General features: G+C 41.8%; 1 protein-coding gene across 1 annotated transcript; it reads right to left on the reverse strand.

Moving 5' to 3' along the window:
- Positions 1-10,943: 10,943 nt before the first annotated feature.
- LOC145490453 (uncharacterized) lies at positions 10,944-13,321 on the reverse strand. Its single transcript, XM_081469570.1, has 2 exons — positions 11,072-13,321; positions 10,944-10,955 (listed from the first exon to the last, which is right to left on the reverse strand). Exons 1-2 carry the CDS (start codon positions 13,319-13,321, stop codon positions 10,944-10,946), a joined length of 2,262 nt encoding a protein of 753 aa, XP_081325696.1.
- Between the last annotated feature and the right edge of the window lie 2,964 nt (positions 13,322-16,285).

Consider the following 16,285-nt stretch of genomic DNA (forward strand, 5'->3'; position numbering starts at 1 on the left):
TTTCCAGCTTAGGATAAAAGAAGCTATTCATATTCAATGGGAAAAACCTATACTAAATCGTCAACTTTATCATGTTAATTTAAAACTTTCTTGTAATACTGATTGTCATGTTTCCTTTTGTTCTTATAGTCAATTAGCATTTTGCGTACACTATATATTCAACTCTGTATTTTGTAATTTAAACTGAAGATGACAGAAGATTCTGTTGTTGTGTTGTATCTAAAGATTGTGGGATGTTCTATTTCTCATGTAATATTTAACAAATAGATTCCATGTTGCCGTGCGTCTGTTCAGTAATAGATCACAGAAGACGTTTCAAACTATTGTATCGTATAATCTAATTTAGAAACTTTGCAATAATATTATTTAATTCTGGAAACTCCAGGTGTGCTAGTTTAAGAGCCTGAATTTCGTCCGTAAGAGAGCTCTGAAAATGTAATGAAGCTTATGCGCTGCTGAGTGCTGTAATCCGAGAAGTTTAATAAACTCGTTTGTAGTTGTTACCGATGACCCTGAGTTCTGTATGGGAACAACCCTGCTCTGCATTGACACTCCTTCCCTTCGGCAGCATTTTGTACCATTTAGGTAAACTAGTTATCAACCATAAAGCCACTGGAAATTTCACGAGTTTTCTCATAAGGCACTTTGATTTTCCACTCTTGACCTGAGCAATCTAGACTAGGACATAAAACAGGACTGCGGACTACGGACTGGGTATAAAACACGGGCTCAGGTATAAAACGCGGACTGCGAACTAAATGCGGCATACCGACTGCAGACTGGGAATAAAACACGGACAAAGGTACAAAATGTCGATTCTCCTGCCAAGTGACCACGGTGCATGAAGGAAATGATCTTTTTGCGCGATAAATGTTATTTGGTAAGGCTGCGCACGTGCTATCACCCCAAGATGACCGGCATTGGAGGTAAGGGCTGCGATTGTTTCACATTAATTCTTCTTCACGGCAATGCTTTAATGTTTCAACTGATATTCCTAAAACAGTAAAAAATATACTAGGAGGTTTAAAGTTCTGTTCTCGTAGAGTTTCGATTATTATGATAGTAGGAGCAATAATCGGGGACGGAGACCGTAAGTCTTAGGATCCGCGCGCACCTATGATATGAGACAATTTTACTATTTTTAGAACTAATTATATAGCTCCATCGAAATCCAATATTGCCAACAGACCTATTTTTTATTTATTTTTGCAAACTGTCCAAATTCAAAATAAATTGGATAGTTTTTGTTCGAAAGTTCAGTTTAGCTTTGAACAAACTGTCCAATTTGAGAAAAATCTGGATACTTTCCATCAACCAATGAAATGTCAAGATAAATAAAAGAACCGAGTATTGGCCAATTAGGTTGCAGCTATTATCACTGCCATTACATATTAAACGTCACTGAGCGATTGTAGCTCGCTAAGTTTTCTTATGTTTTGATAATGGCGGAATTTCCCGACTTTTCTCTCCACCTTTTTGACGTCTAAACTTTCAAATGGAGTCTTCAGCTAGGTTTCCAGAGATAGATGCTACTGATTTACTCGAGATGAGGGAGGATAATCAGAACAAGAACACTCAAAGTGGCTAAAACCTGTGTTAAAGTGTTTGACCTGTGACGTGCTGAGCAAAGCGAAGTGAGAAATACTGTACTTTAGCGGATAAAGTATTTGCCTTGTTCATCTGTTTTTGGATCCTATACAATTAATAGGTAATAGGACTACATGCTTGTCCAAATTGGAAATAATTGGATTCAAAAAATTTCTCGGACTGCCAAATTGGCTGTCCTCAGAATTTTTTTCATCCAATTATTTCCAAATTGGACAGCATGTAGTCCTATTACGTACACAAATTGCGCCACCCTGGCGACATATATCCGCGCGGATCCACGCACATGTCGTCGGTTCTCGCGAGTATGTTGTCATGTTTTGTGATCAAATGGTGAGAATTGCGAGATTGTCTTGCGGATTTTTCACAGCGATGGCAGGGAATAACAACCAGGGAGCTTATAAGTATGCATTACTAACAGTAGTCTCATGCTCTCAGCTAACCTGGAAAAGGCGAGTTTTTCATGGTCGAAAACAAGACTTCAATTTCGCACTGTGAATGAATAATAGGCTTATCTGCTCGGGGTCGGAACAAAACGTGGACCCCTCAATCTGGACCCCTACTGGACCTGCTTTTGGACCCCATCTGGACCCCTTGTGGACCCCCTATTTTTTCTTCCAGAAAATACAACTTAGAACATGACACGAAGTCTATTAAAATTTGAAGAAATTAATGAATTCACGCAGCGTTGTGTCTAGAATAGTAGGGAGCTTAAGAAAACCACGACGGCAATAGCAACGACAACGTCGCTAAACAAAAGGTTCAATGAGGAAAACAATGGCTGTGCACGTGCGTTAAAATTCTTGGTCAGGAGCCCCTCACTTGATGGGCTCCTGTCTTGGTACATTTCTTTGCCGTCCTCAGCAAAACAGTTAGGGAGCTTAAGCAAACCACGACGACGACGACGTCAAAAGGAACCCTCACATCCGTTTAGAATATGTTTAGAATCAGGAGCCATAATGGGGGACGGAGACCGTAAGTCTCGGGATTCGCGCGCACCTATGATATGGGACAACTTCACTATTTTTAGAACAAATTGCGCCATCCTGACGTCATATATCCGCGCGGATTCACGCACGTGTCGGGGGCTCTCGCGTGGATGTTGTTACGTTGTGTGATCAAATGGTGAGAGTTGAAAGATTCTTTTGCGCATTTTTCACAGCGATGGTAGGGAATAAGGCAGGGAATACGAACCAGGGCGCTTATATGTAGTTTTATGCTCTGAGCTAACGGAAAAGGTGGGTTTTTCAGGGTCGAAGACAAGACTTCAATCTCGCGCTGGGAATGAATACTAAGATCTGCTCACGCTAGTTGTAAGCTTACGCGTATGTTTTTGCGTTTGTTCTGACTTAAGAATATAGCAAGAAAACTCTACACTCTGGTATCGAGTTAATTTGTGAGTTTCTCAGACAATGGTTCATGATAACCAAAACCTGTTTTGACGGTTTCTTATCGTTTCTGCTTGTTTGGTGAGTTTGCAAAAGTTTTTGAAAGGAAAGTCTGACGCGTACAATTAGCTCATTTGCATAGTGCAGCTCGTGCACTTTCAAGTCCGAGTCGGTGTTTGAATTGTCAACAAATCTTGACAAAGATTTCTTTCGTTATCTTTTGTGCTGAGATGCTGTAACAAATTTCACGAACGCAAAAAAGGCTACTAACATCATGTGTGTTTCTTCAACATGGGCATAGTGAAGTTTTACACTGCGAAAATGAAAATAGACCAGGAGTTTTGATAGCTCGATCAACAAACTCGAAATCGTTATCCCAAGTTGATTAAAGAAAGCGTCATCGTAACTTTGCTGATTATTTCTGCTTTATTCACATATTTCCAGCTTAGCTTTTATATGTTCTCAAACATTTATCAATCTTAAACATATTTAAAAACCATAGAGTTATTGTTTGAGTTCGATGTACGCTTTCACACGAAAGAGCGGCGGAAGTACAATTTGTCATGTTTAGTGGGCGCTCTCATTCATTGACAACAGAGAATTTACTGAATTTTTACACGAATAAAACTGAACAGTATTTAAGGACGTAAAGTTATTGGGCCTCGGATGAAACATTAAGCGTTGCTTAAAATTCAAGCGAAACTCAAACTAGCAATTATTTGTTTTACTTTTCGGTCGCGATAGACTGACAAATTCCTCGCAAGTGTGTGGCAAGAGGAGCTAGGAAACTATGAAGCCCTGAAGCTCTGCTATATCTAAATATATCCAGCTAGTTTTTTGTTGTGTAATGGAAAAGCTGTTAATCTTCAACATATGTGAAATTTAAAGTGGAGTAATGTACAGCTCATGTAAAAGAAGCATCCGTCGGGACACAACTTGGTCAGCGATATATATGAGCTTACAGCGGAACATACCTAATTTTGACACTGTCTTACTTCACTCAAACTGGAGCAGCTTACGACGAAAATACTTAAGCAAAATTCCAACAGACGTGAACGCGTTGAGTTGTGGGGCAAAAACATGAAAGTTTTCGGGAATTTCGGACGCCACTTCCTCCGCGCGACATCCGCAAAAATCCTCGCAGCATGTACGCGCGTGTGCCGCAGGCGATGGCGCAATTTGTTCTAAAAATAGAATTATTGTCCCATATCATGGGGACAACCCTAATACTAGAAATGGCGCGCGCTTACGGTCTCCGTCCCCGATTATGGCTCCTGGTTTAGAATAGAATACCCTTACCAATTACCTTTACCGCGTGTGTTTGGTGTTTTGTGGCGGCCATTTTGAATTTTTAACGCGCGCGCGGTCTGCTAGTGCGAGGTCTGGAACCGAAAATACGGAAATCGCTCGGAGCCTGTTCGGAGCCTGCTCGGCGCTCTGAGAAAATGACTTTATTATCCTCAGTGAGCGATCGGCTCCTCCGAGAATTTGCGAATTTTCCCACCCGTCCCAGACTTCTTAAATTTCGGTTCCAGGCCTCGCAATAGCAGACCGCGCGCGTATTAAAAATTCAAAATGGCCGCCACAAAACACAAAACACGCGCGATAAGGTCTGTGCGATTAAGTAGGTTGATTTTTAATTCATATTCTAAACGGATGTGAGGGTTCCCTGTGCGACGGCAACGAGAACGTCACCAAATAAAAGGTTAATGAGCAAAACAATAGTTGTTCTTGTGCGTTATAAATTTCTGTATATTTCAATGCCGTCCTCTGCAAAACAACAATGTGAAATGACCAAGTTTTGTGTCGTATACGGAACGGGAACGACGACGGCTAATTTTTTGCATTCCCATTTTGTACCTTTGTCCATGTATACCTGAGTCTAACCTGCGATCATACCCTCCCTTTTTTATATTCGCCTTTTTCTCTTCTCCCTTCCCCCCCAACCCACCCCCCCAAAAAAGACGCCTGATCGCAAGTTAACCTGAGTCCGCAGTCCGCAGTCCGCAGTCCGCAGTCCGCAGTCCGCAGTCCATATTTTATACTGACCGGAGTAGACCCAGATCTCGAAACAGTCGCATTTGAATCATGCCCTTGATTATCAATGACAAGATTGAGGATTCGACATTCCGTTCTTTCGCCGATTTTGCGGCTAAACAGCCGCAGTTCAAGGTAATGTATACTTTTGTTTTGCTTGCAGGCGCCCGAATTATTAAACTTGAGCGTTCGCGCGAAAATCAGCGTACAATAAGCTTTGCAGCTTTAAAATTAGAGCATAAAGGAGGAATAAATACCTGGCTTCACACTAGAGCTTGTTATTATAATCTAAGCGCACTTTGAGCCTACTTTGAGAGTGAAGGGATAAATGTACTTACTTGGATTAGTGACCGTAGTGAATTAATGTATGACTGATTTTACTGCGGAAATGCTTCGAGTAATGCACCTATCTTTGTCAAGCCCGAGGAGGGGGACGGGTCGGGCATAGGGTGGGGATTTTGACATTTTCTAAAAAAATTTATCAAAATCCCCACCCCTGACCAAAAAAAAAAGTTGTCGAAAGTATCAAAATCTCTCACCCTGGGGCAAGGGAAGGCGGTCATATACCCTTCAGTCCTTGTTGCACACAAGAGGAAAGCAATAAATAACGTACCAAAGACTCATTGAACATTTATACAGAACATGAACAAATGGTTTACTTCTTTTCTGCTGTTTGTAACAAACTGCATTAAAACATTACTGAACAGTAACAAATAGTTTACTTCTTTTCTGCTATTTGTAATTGAAAGATCAATATTAAATCTATGGCTATGGGCATTAAAATCGAAAATTTTTGGCTTAGAAAGCAAAGAAACACATTTTCACTCACCTTCCGATCAGCCATTGCTCACAAACGTAGGAAATTCATCCAAATGCCTATCCAAGATGGCGGCTCATTTCCAGACTCTCCCCATTATTCAAGATGACGACCATGCCAAAATTCCCCACCCTGGGGATGTGATGTCTGATCAAAATCCCTACCCTGGGGATATACGTTACTGTCAAATTCCCATGGGTTGCCCCAGCCCCCCCCTCCCCCCACTCGGGCTAGACATTGATAGGTGTGTAATGAAAGTTCCAATTTAATTGTGTGACAGTTTATCCTATTTTTTAGTTGCGTGATTCAGGAAATCTCGGAATAATAGAAATCGGAAGCATGTGTCTGACAGTCTCAATTAGTTCAGTCGATGATTACCAGGTAATTAGCACCAGATTGTAAACGCATTCCATCTTATCAACAAAACATGTAAGTTTGCATGTCAGGTAATATTCCGTGATCAAAGAAACTGTTTAGAAAAGTTTGTAAGCCAATCAAATTAGGTTTCACTAAGTTTTAAGGAGTGCCGTGTGTTGAGTCTTTTTAGTACAAGTACACAGTTAGAGCAAGAGAGGAAAGCGAACCTTGTGATCTTAAAATAAACTTGTGAAGTTTGCGAAGAACGGCCCGTTGAGTCTTGGCATTTGCACAAAGGTACATAATATACTCTGTCATCGTGTGTGAAGCCAAGTTTTTTGAAGTGTGACTTGAGATTTTCAAGTGCACTTGAGTCAAGTGCTTACTTGAAACTAACTTAGCTTCCAGTGTGAAGCCAAGTATTATCTAGGTTACTTCATACTAGAATAAACATCTTCACTTCTTTTGTGCCCGGCATGCCCAATCGAGTAGTTTATGTTACACGTCATCCTGGGTAAATTTTGGGTTTAATCTTTATCAATTTTGTGAAAGAAATATCCCTAAAACAAAATTCTACATAGTGACCCCTAATTAACTTTTTGTGTCATGTTTCCTGGACTGGGGTGCTTGTCGGAAATTTTTCAAAGAACCCCTAAGAGGTACCAAGATCCTGTTTTGTGGGTGTGGCTTGAAGTTTTATTTACTCCTAAGAGGTACCAATTCTAAAACAACACATTATCTCCTGTCATATTTTTTTAGCTCAATACCCTAAAAGGTACTGCAAAAGCTCCGCTGTGGACCTTTTGAGGCTAAACACCTTAAGAGGTACCAAAACTGCTTTTTTAACCCCTAAAAGGTACGACGAGCACCCCCGTCCCTTTTTATATGGAGCTCCCCCTCCTGGGGTATTTCCCTTCCTGCCAACAACCAGGCTAGGGGTCAGTAAAGGCTTTAACCAAGGCAAAAAACTTGGGTTGCTTCAAACTAATTCTTCAGAAATAACTTTGAAGGAGAAAGTTTGAGCATGTAACTCATACCTACAAGTGAGAGGTTATCCAGATATTCTGGTAAATAAATTAGTCCTCTCAGAAGTGAAATTTGGCTCTCTAACAGATGGGAAAATGCACAAGAAAATTCTACATTTTATCACTCAATAAGGGAAGTGTAACAATGTCAATTTATGCATGTTTAGCTTACATCTACAATCCTGGATGTGTCCACTCACTTCACTTGATGTACACTCGCTTTACAAGATTAAACATTGTGTTGAGAGGCTCCAGTGCTTCATTGTCTGTCTTAGTAGATACATTGCAGGGAGTAGTGTGCATTTTCTAAGGAGTATGCACCAAACTGAATGTTCATAATTTGAGTGCTGAAGGCACGAACTGCTTGATGAAGGTTAGGGGACATTTAGGGGACATGCCAGCAGGAAATTTCTATTTTGGGGGCTCAGAAATGCCATTTCCCATGTTTTTCAGGGAACAGTTTTTTTCAAAATTAACAAGTTTTGACTTTGAAGTTCTTGCAGATGTGTGGTTCAAAATAATTTTTCAACACCACTGCCAACTGAAAAATGTTGAACATTTAGTAACTTATGTTGTTTTAATGCCAACCCTTGGACTTAAGAGAGTGGGGACTGTCGTTCCTGTTGATTTAATTATAAAAGACCCGTTTGCCAATAAACATGTTTATAAATTTGCTGGATTTCCGGAGGTATGCACTTACAGAGATGCATATATAGTTGCTATGCCCCTGTCAATACTACCCACCTGCATTGCCTATTTAAGGACGTTTGCACTAAAATTTTTCAGTCCATAGATTTTTTAAATTTTTACTGCAGTCAGATAGTGAGTTACTTGTGTCAGAAATGCCAATAAAATTGGGGGTCACAGACTTCGTTTGAGATAAAGCATGTAGAAAACTACCCTGATTTTGAAAAATTGGTGCACGTAATTCAGTGTGGGGTTTATAGTTAAAAATATCGAAGGTGAGTCAACGGAGGCAAGCAATCTTAGTCATATTTGGTAGAAGTGGATCTGTTGCAGAAATAAATCCAAATGTTGCCTACGTTTTCACAAAACTTAATCCTTCAAGAGGCATTTGAAACTGCCGCACAGATAAACGGAGAGCTAAAAATAACGGAATTTGATGGTGCATTTTGCAAAAAATTCAAACTTCTAATTCATAGATTTTCTTCATTTTTTGCTAAACGTAGAAAATCGGTAGAGAAAATGATCCATCAAAAGAAAAATAGGGATCACCGAACGTCCCAGATCGTTAAATCCAGGCAAAGCTATAGCAATGGCCATCTGCTGTATCATTGTTCATTTTACTATTTAGCGCGTGGATCAATGCATGACGTGGCGTGTGAATTTGTGTGTGTAACACTCCAAAAGCACATGGTTTTTATTATCACACACTTCATGTGAGTCACACTAAATATATATCATCTAACCACGACTTCGTGTAAGTCGCACGGGATATAACATCTCCCCTTTTTTGCAGTTGTCTACACAGTCCACATACAATAAAATAATAACGCAGGATGGCAAAATCCAATTCAATGTTCCAGAGTCTTTGAATCAATCAGAACCAAAGTCTTGAGACTTAATGTGACTAATTAATGTTTAAAACTAGTGGGTTAGTAGGTTAGTATGCTCATAACAAAATATCAAAGTTTATCTAATTAATACTGCAGTTCAACTCAATTGCATATTCTAAATGCTTCTGGTGTCCGATCAAAATTAATGTAAACATGTCACGTGACGTAATCAGTCAAATAAGCAGGTCGACGTCGCTCTCGTCTAGGCCTAGATGACTGTACTCTGGGAGTAGGAGAGCTGGAAGTAGAACCTTCTTCTGTCTGAACTGTAGGAAGCTCTTCCAACTGTTGGTTGGCATGCCCTAATGATCCGTTTGCAACAGTCTCTTCAGCAGAATCACTTTGTTCAGGGATGGCTTGGACTGGACTGCTGGACTGGACTGTGCTTGGATTGCCAGAATTCATAAGTAGTGTTTCTCTCCAATCCTCACTATCTTCTCCTTTGGCACCTTCCTCGTGCATGATAGCATTAGCCAATTTAAACTGGCTTGAATCTCGGGTTATCTCACGACCATCTGTAACTCGCCTTGCCATGATCGTCGAACCACTAATTCTGATAACTGTGTAGAAGATAGGCTCATAGGCGGTCGACCATTTATTCACCTTCTTTTGTCTAAGTAGGACATAGTCTCCCACACAGAAGTTGTGTTCTTTGATATTCACGCCATCGCGTCTCATCTTCTCTTTATATACTCGGTCTTTCTTATCGATCAGCTCATCCTGCTCACTTCTTTCTCTTGGTACTGTGTGATCAAGTTTGGTCCTAATAGGCCTATTCGACATAGCTTGGTGTGGAGTAACCCCAGTGGCAGGGTGAGGTGTGTCCCTATATGCCATCAACATATCACAGACAGCCATATTCCTGTCAAGTCCAGTTTTTCCCTGGAGATGGGCGATTTGTTCCGTCTTGTTTAACACTTGCATAAACCGTTCCACCTGGCCGTTGGCTCGGGGGTGTTCTGGTGTCACACGATGATGATCAAAACCCTCTTCTTTTGCAAAGGTTGCAAACTCTTTCGAATTAAATGGCGGACCATTGTCAGACTGCACTCGTTTGGGTACACCGTGATGAGCAAACATTTTCTTCAACTTCTCTTTAGTCGGCTTCACTGCTGTTGAGGACACCACCTCTACTTCCGGGTATCGGGTTCTTTGATCAATTGCTACCAAGTTGTAATGACCGTCTGGGTAAGGTCCTCCGAAATCGATTGAAATCTCTTCCCAAGGTTCCTTCGGGATCACCGATGGTTTGATAGGTTCTTGTCTGCGATCTTTGGTAGTAACTTGACAGTCAAAACAATGACCTATCATTTGGTCAATCATCGCATTCATGCCGGGGAACCAATACTTAGCCCTAAGCATCTGTTTCGTCTTGGTGGTTCCCAGATGTCCCAGCTTGTGGGCTGATCTGATGACTTTCTGCTGTAACACCATTGGTAAAACAATTCTTTCCATTCTGAATATCAGACCTTGTGCTTCGTAAATTTCGTCCTTAATCGGGTAGAATGGTGCCAGGTCAGCATCCTTCTTGCTGGTCTCCCAATTACCTTTCCTGATAGTTTGGCTCAGTTTTTGCAAAGCTCTATCACGATGTGGTTCTTCTCTAACTCTGTCTAGCACCACTGCATGCTCCGTTTCAATGCTTGCCTTCAAAATCTTCTCAGTGTCATTGTTTCCAACAACTGGTAATGGGTGCCTTGACAAGAAATCTAGAGGGTCAGCCTCATCTTTACCAGGCTCGTATTTCATTTCAAAGTCCACATCCTGCATGTCCATCACCCATTTCTCGATCCGGGGGGGAAGCTTCGCCGTTGGCTTATTAAACAATGGCAGGAGTGGTTTGTGTGCAGTAATAATCGTAAACCTGGGTGCACCAAGAAGGTAGATAGAAAATCGATCCTTGGCCCATTTAACACATAAAGCATCCTTCTCTGTCTGGCTATACCTCTTTTCCACATCAGTCAGAGTACGACTTATGAAATGTACTGGTTGCCAGCCCCTGGCAGATTGCTGAAAAAGGCCAGCTGATAAACCTTCATTGTAACTAGCTTCGACTCTCACCATGATTGGTAGCTTGGGGTTGAAGAATGCCATCGTATCCTTGCTGGAGATGTTGGCTTTCAATTCTTCAAATGCATCATCTTCCTCTCTTCCCCAGTGAAACTTAGCCTCCTTGTGAGTAAGCTCTCTCAGTGGTTTCGTGAGCGAAGCATACCGAGGTATAAATTTGGATAGATAACCAGTCATACCAAGGAAACTTCTTACCTCTGCCTTCGATTGAGGGGGTTTGCACTCATGGATGGCCCGTACCTTCTCCGGTGTAGGTCTTAAATCACCCTGGCCAAATTGGTAACCATAGAAGATGATTTGTTTCTGGCCAAATTCACACTTAGGCTCGTTGAAGGTGATTCCATAATCTTCAGCTTTCTGAAATACTGACTCCAGTGTTTCATTGTGTTCCTTCCAATTGCTCGCTCCAATCAAGATGTCATCCCTCTGGTTAAGACATTGGGGAATGTCGCCAAAAATTCTGTACATTGCCTCATCAAATAGATCTTGTGATGCCTTTGCACCAAATACAAGCCTTTTAGGTCTGAAATTACCCCAGGGGGTGCTGAAGGTAGCGACTGATCTCGATTCTGGGTGTAGCACTAGCTGGTGGTACCCCTGTCGGAGATCCAATTTTGTCCAGATAGTGCAATCATGGAACTTGTGAATGAAATCTTCCACTATTGGTGCTTGTGAGATCCGGCTCCTTTCCATGTACTGGTTCGGAACTCGTAGGTCAACACTCGCTCTGATCATGTGTGGCTCCAGCTGGTCCAATCGCAAACCTGCAAACCTCGGTTTTGGTTGCACCACCAAAGGGGAGCACCAGGTAACTGGTTCATCGTCAGGTACTTTCTCGAAGATATCTTCTTGAATGCCTAAGTCCAACCACTTTTTCAGCGGCTCTTGAAGATAGTATGGTACCTGCCTAGGTTTCTGTGTTACCGGCACTGCTCCGGGTTTCATATGGAATCGGCTTAGGATCTCGCCACCATTCTTCTTGTCCTCTATCTTGCCAATACCTTGAAATAAGTGGCTATACTTAGTGATTAAATCTTTCATATCCTGTTCACCTTCTGCCTGTTTAACAGTGTTAGCATTATGTCTCTCCACAGATATGGCCAGATCATTGGGCTCAGCGAAGCTGCCATCTGGTTGAATCTTCAACATTCCTAATGTTATTAGTGTTTCCTTGCTAATCAGTGGAGGTGATTGGATCCTTCCTGACACTACAACAAATTTGGTCGGTTTCCCACACGTCTCATTACGAATCACAGTTTGAAATTCTCCTTTGACCTCGAGTTTGTGCTGGAGAGTACGCAACTTGACATTACTGTTTGCAAGGATTGGCTTGTCATGTGTTCTGTGGCTGAATGCCTTAAACTGGTGTTCGTCCATAATATTAACATCCGCCCCACTGTCAGCTTCCATCAAGACATCCACGTCATTTAATCTCACCGTAACAGTTCGATAATCATCACCATTTTTGCCAATCACTCTTATCTTGGCCTGCTTTAAGTGTTGCACTGCCTGGCCGAAAAAATCATCATCCGAGCTCGTGGATTCTGCATCTTCAGTTGTCTTCTTAATTCTCCCACTGCTTTTCCTTTTACTTTGCTTCTGTCTTCTGAACTTGTGGCTACGAGTAATCTCAGATTTGCATACAGAGGAGAAATGGTTCAATTTGTGGCATTTATGGCATTTCTTACCATAGGCAGGGCAATCTTTCCCTTTCTCATGGACTCCAAACAATCCACAATATTGACATTTGTGCTTTTTCCCAGGCCGCTGTGTTTCGTTGGATCCATTGCTTTGTTGTTTGGGGTATTGCAAATCGGAATGCACACGAGAAACATTCTCACGGGAAACATTCTCACTTCCCATATCTTTCATTTGCCTCGCAATATCCTCCGTCTGGCTTGCTTCGGTCAGAAATCGTGTCAGATCCCACGTCTTGCTAATGGCTTTCTCAATCATCTTCTTGTTATCAATGGTTTGAATTATGTGCTCCAAAATTCTCTCGTCGAATGTAGCTCCAAACTCACATTCCTTCGCTTTCTCTCGCAGCCTTGCCGCGTATGCACTTGTGGTTTCACCCATGTGTGGCCTCATTTTCAAAAATAAATACCTCGCATGATGCTTATTCTTCTTTGGAGTGAAGTGATCATTCAGCTTAGTACGCAACTTCAGGTACACATCTTCCACCTCTGGATCCGGTAGGCTCTTTTCTAATCGAGCTATCTCTTTTCCGCCGTAAATTATTATAACATCCTTCTTATCGACAGCCTTCGTAATTCTGAAGTATCGGAATTCTCGCTCAATTCCCTCCAGCCATTCTTCCCATGCTTTGCCGACGCTGTTCGCTTCGTCGGGGATGATAAATGGGTGTGTTCGAAGGTTTCTAGTCTCTGTGACGACTTGAATCGCTTGTGCTGCTCCACTTGTTGCTGCTGTTTGTTCCGTCATAATTCTCTCTTGTTTTTCTCCTCGTCGCCAATGTAACACTCCAAAAGCACATGGTTTTTATTATCACACACTTCATGTGAGTCACACTAAATATATATCATCTAACCACGACTTCGTGTAAGTCGCACGGGATATAACAGTGTGCACAGTAAGGATGCACAGAAATAATTAGCGCGAACGTACTTAAAGAAAGTCTTTACAAATAAATGGAACTTAATACAAAATCAGCCTTTGGTTAGGGAGATGTATAAAGAGCCTACATTTGGAAACAGTAGGTGTCTTGTAGCCCTTTTGCAATTTTTTAATTTCTTGAAGATACAGTCAAATATTTATTTCTTTTTATTGTACATGTAACAAATTCAATAAAGTTTAGTAAAGTTAAGTTAAGAACCCGGTGGCCGCTTATGGGAGGTGGTCACTTGCGAGAGCTTAGACCATATTGGGTCAAAATTTTGCCCCACTTTAGCATATGGCACTGCAGAGACTTATCCCATGCGTCAATGTCCATTTATACCCAAGTAATAAAAATATTTAAGCTTTCCAAAGTACTTAAGTAGAGTACCGTAGAATTCCGAAAGTAACGGCCCCCCCGAAAGTAACGGCTCCCCGAAAGTAACGTTAATTTTTTATCTCTCTGTTAAATCCCGAAAGTAACGGGCCCCCCCCCGAAAGTAGCGGCCCTTTCAAAAATGACAACTCAAAAACAATAACATCTGTTGTATTTAATGTAACGCCTGTTTCAAACAGTACGGTAAGTGCTTAGAAATACAACTTGGCAGTGAATTGAATAATTTCCTATTTTATTTATAGCAAATACCAATCAGTGGTCTCTTGTGTGTATTTTCAAAATCGATTCAAAAGCATTGCATAAAATAACTACCGGTGATACGGTACCGTACTAGGGTCGTACTACAAATAAAATGTGACCATTTGTCTCTATTTGGATCAACTCCAATCAATCAAGCAGTCTTTTAAATATTCGCTCATTTCATCTTTACCGGCACCTGTACCGGTGTTTAACGCAACGTAACTGGAAGTGGAAAAACTGCGGGCTATCGATCGTAAACTGTATACGGTAGTCTAATCTTCGTCGTGGAACCATATTTGTTCTACATTGCTGGAATGTCCAACTGAATAGTTTTCCAGCCCGCTAAGAGGAATTAAGTTATCCCGTTGCCCGGAAGTACGCAACGCGATTCCACATTTCTCAAAAGAACGAACAATTGTTTCTCGTAGGCGACGAGAAATTTCTTGCCAAGCTTGACCCGTCCATTTGGTAAAAAAGATCCTTCTGTCACTTGCAGTTAATCTTCCTGTCAGAAACTGATCGGGATTTCGGGTCATGGCTTCTGTTGCCAGGCGATCCACAGCTTTCTTGAATTCGCTGTTGACTGCGACATCCAGGGGCTGAACCTTACTTGTAGCTCCTGGTGGAACTAGCACCAGTGTGGTCTTGCATTCATTTTGGAGGATATCCTTCACCTTCTTCGTCGTTTGTGCTTTGTGTTGGTCATACACAAGAAGCCTGGATCTTCTGTCGTTTGTGCCGAAGAAGGTACTCTGAGAATTCCACAAATGTCTCACCCAGTATATCATCATTTCTTCATCGCACCATGCGTTCTCCTGGAATTTTACGACAACGCGTGAGTCATACTGTTTCAGTTCAGGGATTCGCTTTCCTGTCCCCTTGAATATCAGAAGGGGCTTTGTTCGTGGTTCTCCATCTGCGAATACAGTCAGCTGCACAGTACATTGCCGTTTTTCATGGCCACTGCCAGTGGTTCGGGTCCAGACCGTCTTTTCTCCTTTTGTCTCGTAAGTCGCCCCTTTTGTGTTAAAGCAAAATTCTAGGGGTGTCTGATCCATGTTGGCGATGTCGCTCAAATTCCAAGGACCAATAATGCCATCTTATATATCAGCTAGATCTTGCTTTGTCTTGATTGCCGTTCGGCGAATATATCTGTGAAACTGCTGGATGTTTACGCGCAGAGTCTCTGGGTGGCTCTGGGCAACATTCGTTGGCCTTCGAAGAGATATATCAAAACGGGTTTTGAATCGAACAAACCAATGGTCAGACATTTTAAAGTCTGCATCAGGATATTTTTCTCTCATTATTTCTTTGCATCTGTTTCTGAACCACTACTCTTTGACTTTGATGCCTTTACTTCGTAAATCTTTGAACTCACTGTACAGCTGCTTCTCCATTTCCGGATAAGAAGCCTGCCTACCAGCGCCTGGCTTTCTGGACTTTCTTGGGTCATTCCGCAGCTTAAGTTCTTGAGTAATCCAAGGGTTGTAGGTGCTCGACTTCAGATGAACTTTATATCGTTCTGTGAACTCTCTGGCTGCTTTGGCCTTGTTTTTGTACTTCTTATACAGATTGATAAATTCTAGCTTCTGTTCACGAGTCCAGCGTTTCCTCTTGTGAAACTGTTGCTTTGGCTGTGCGGCTTGTCCAGTCTTCTGAGTGGCTTCAGAGTTCTGGCTAGCTTCTGAGTTCTGTTTGTCTTCAGAGTTCTGACTGGTGTCTGAATTCTGGCTAACGTCTGAGTTCTGGCTAGCGTCTAAGTTCTGGCTGGCTTCTGAATTCTGGCTGGGTTCAGTGTTTTGACTTGCTGGGAACGAATACGACTCCGGCGTGGTATCATCGTCCTCGTTGTTTATTTCGGGCCTTTGTAATTGTTGGCATGTCAGGCAAACTCCTACCAGTTTCATCGGTCTGTACTCGACTTCATTCACCGTTTGAGCTGTTTCAGGAGCACACAACACACACACAGATACTTTGCATTTCATACACTTATACTTAGTGACCCTTTCACAAACTGAGCATGTTTCCTCCATTATGAATTTTGTTGTGCAAAGGCGCAGGCCAAAGGTCACTTGTACAGCATGTGACTCGATTTCTAAACGAACAATGAACCATTGTGTAACCTTGTGTCGCGCATGCGACTCGTCTTTGCTCAC

This window comes from Orbicella franksi, chromosome 6, assembly GCF_964199315.1.
Source record: "Orbicella franksi chromosome 6, jaOrbFran1.1, whole genome shotgun sequence".
In the NCBI taxonomy this organism is placed as follows: domain Eukaryota; kingdom Metazoa; phylum Cnidaria; class Anthozoa; order Scleractinia; family Merulinidae; genus Orbicella; species Orbicella franksi.

Bases quoted from the DNA above. Each gene is read 5' to 3' on its own strand.
- LOC145490453 (XM_081469570.1), bottom strand. From the start codon at position 13,321: ATGACGGAACAAACAGCAGCAACAAGTGGAGCAGCACAAGCGATTCAA.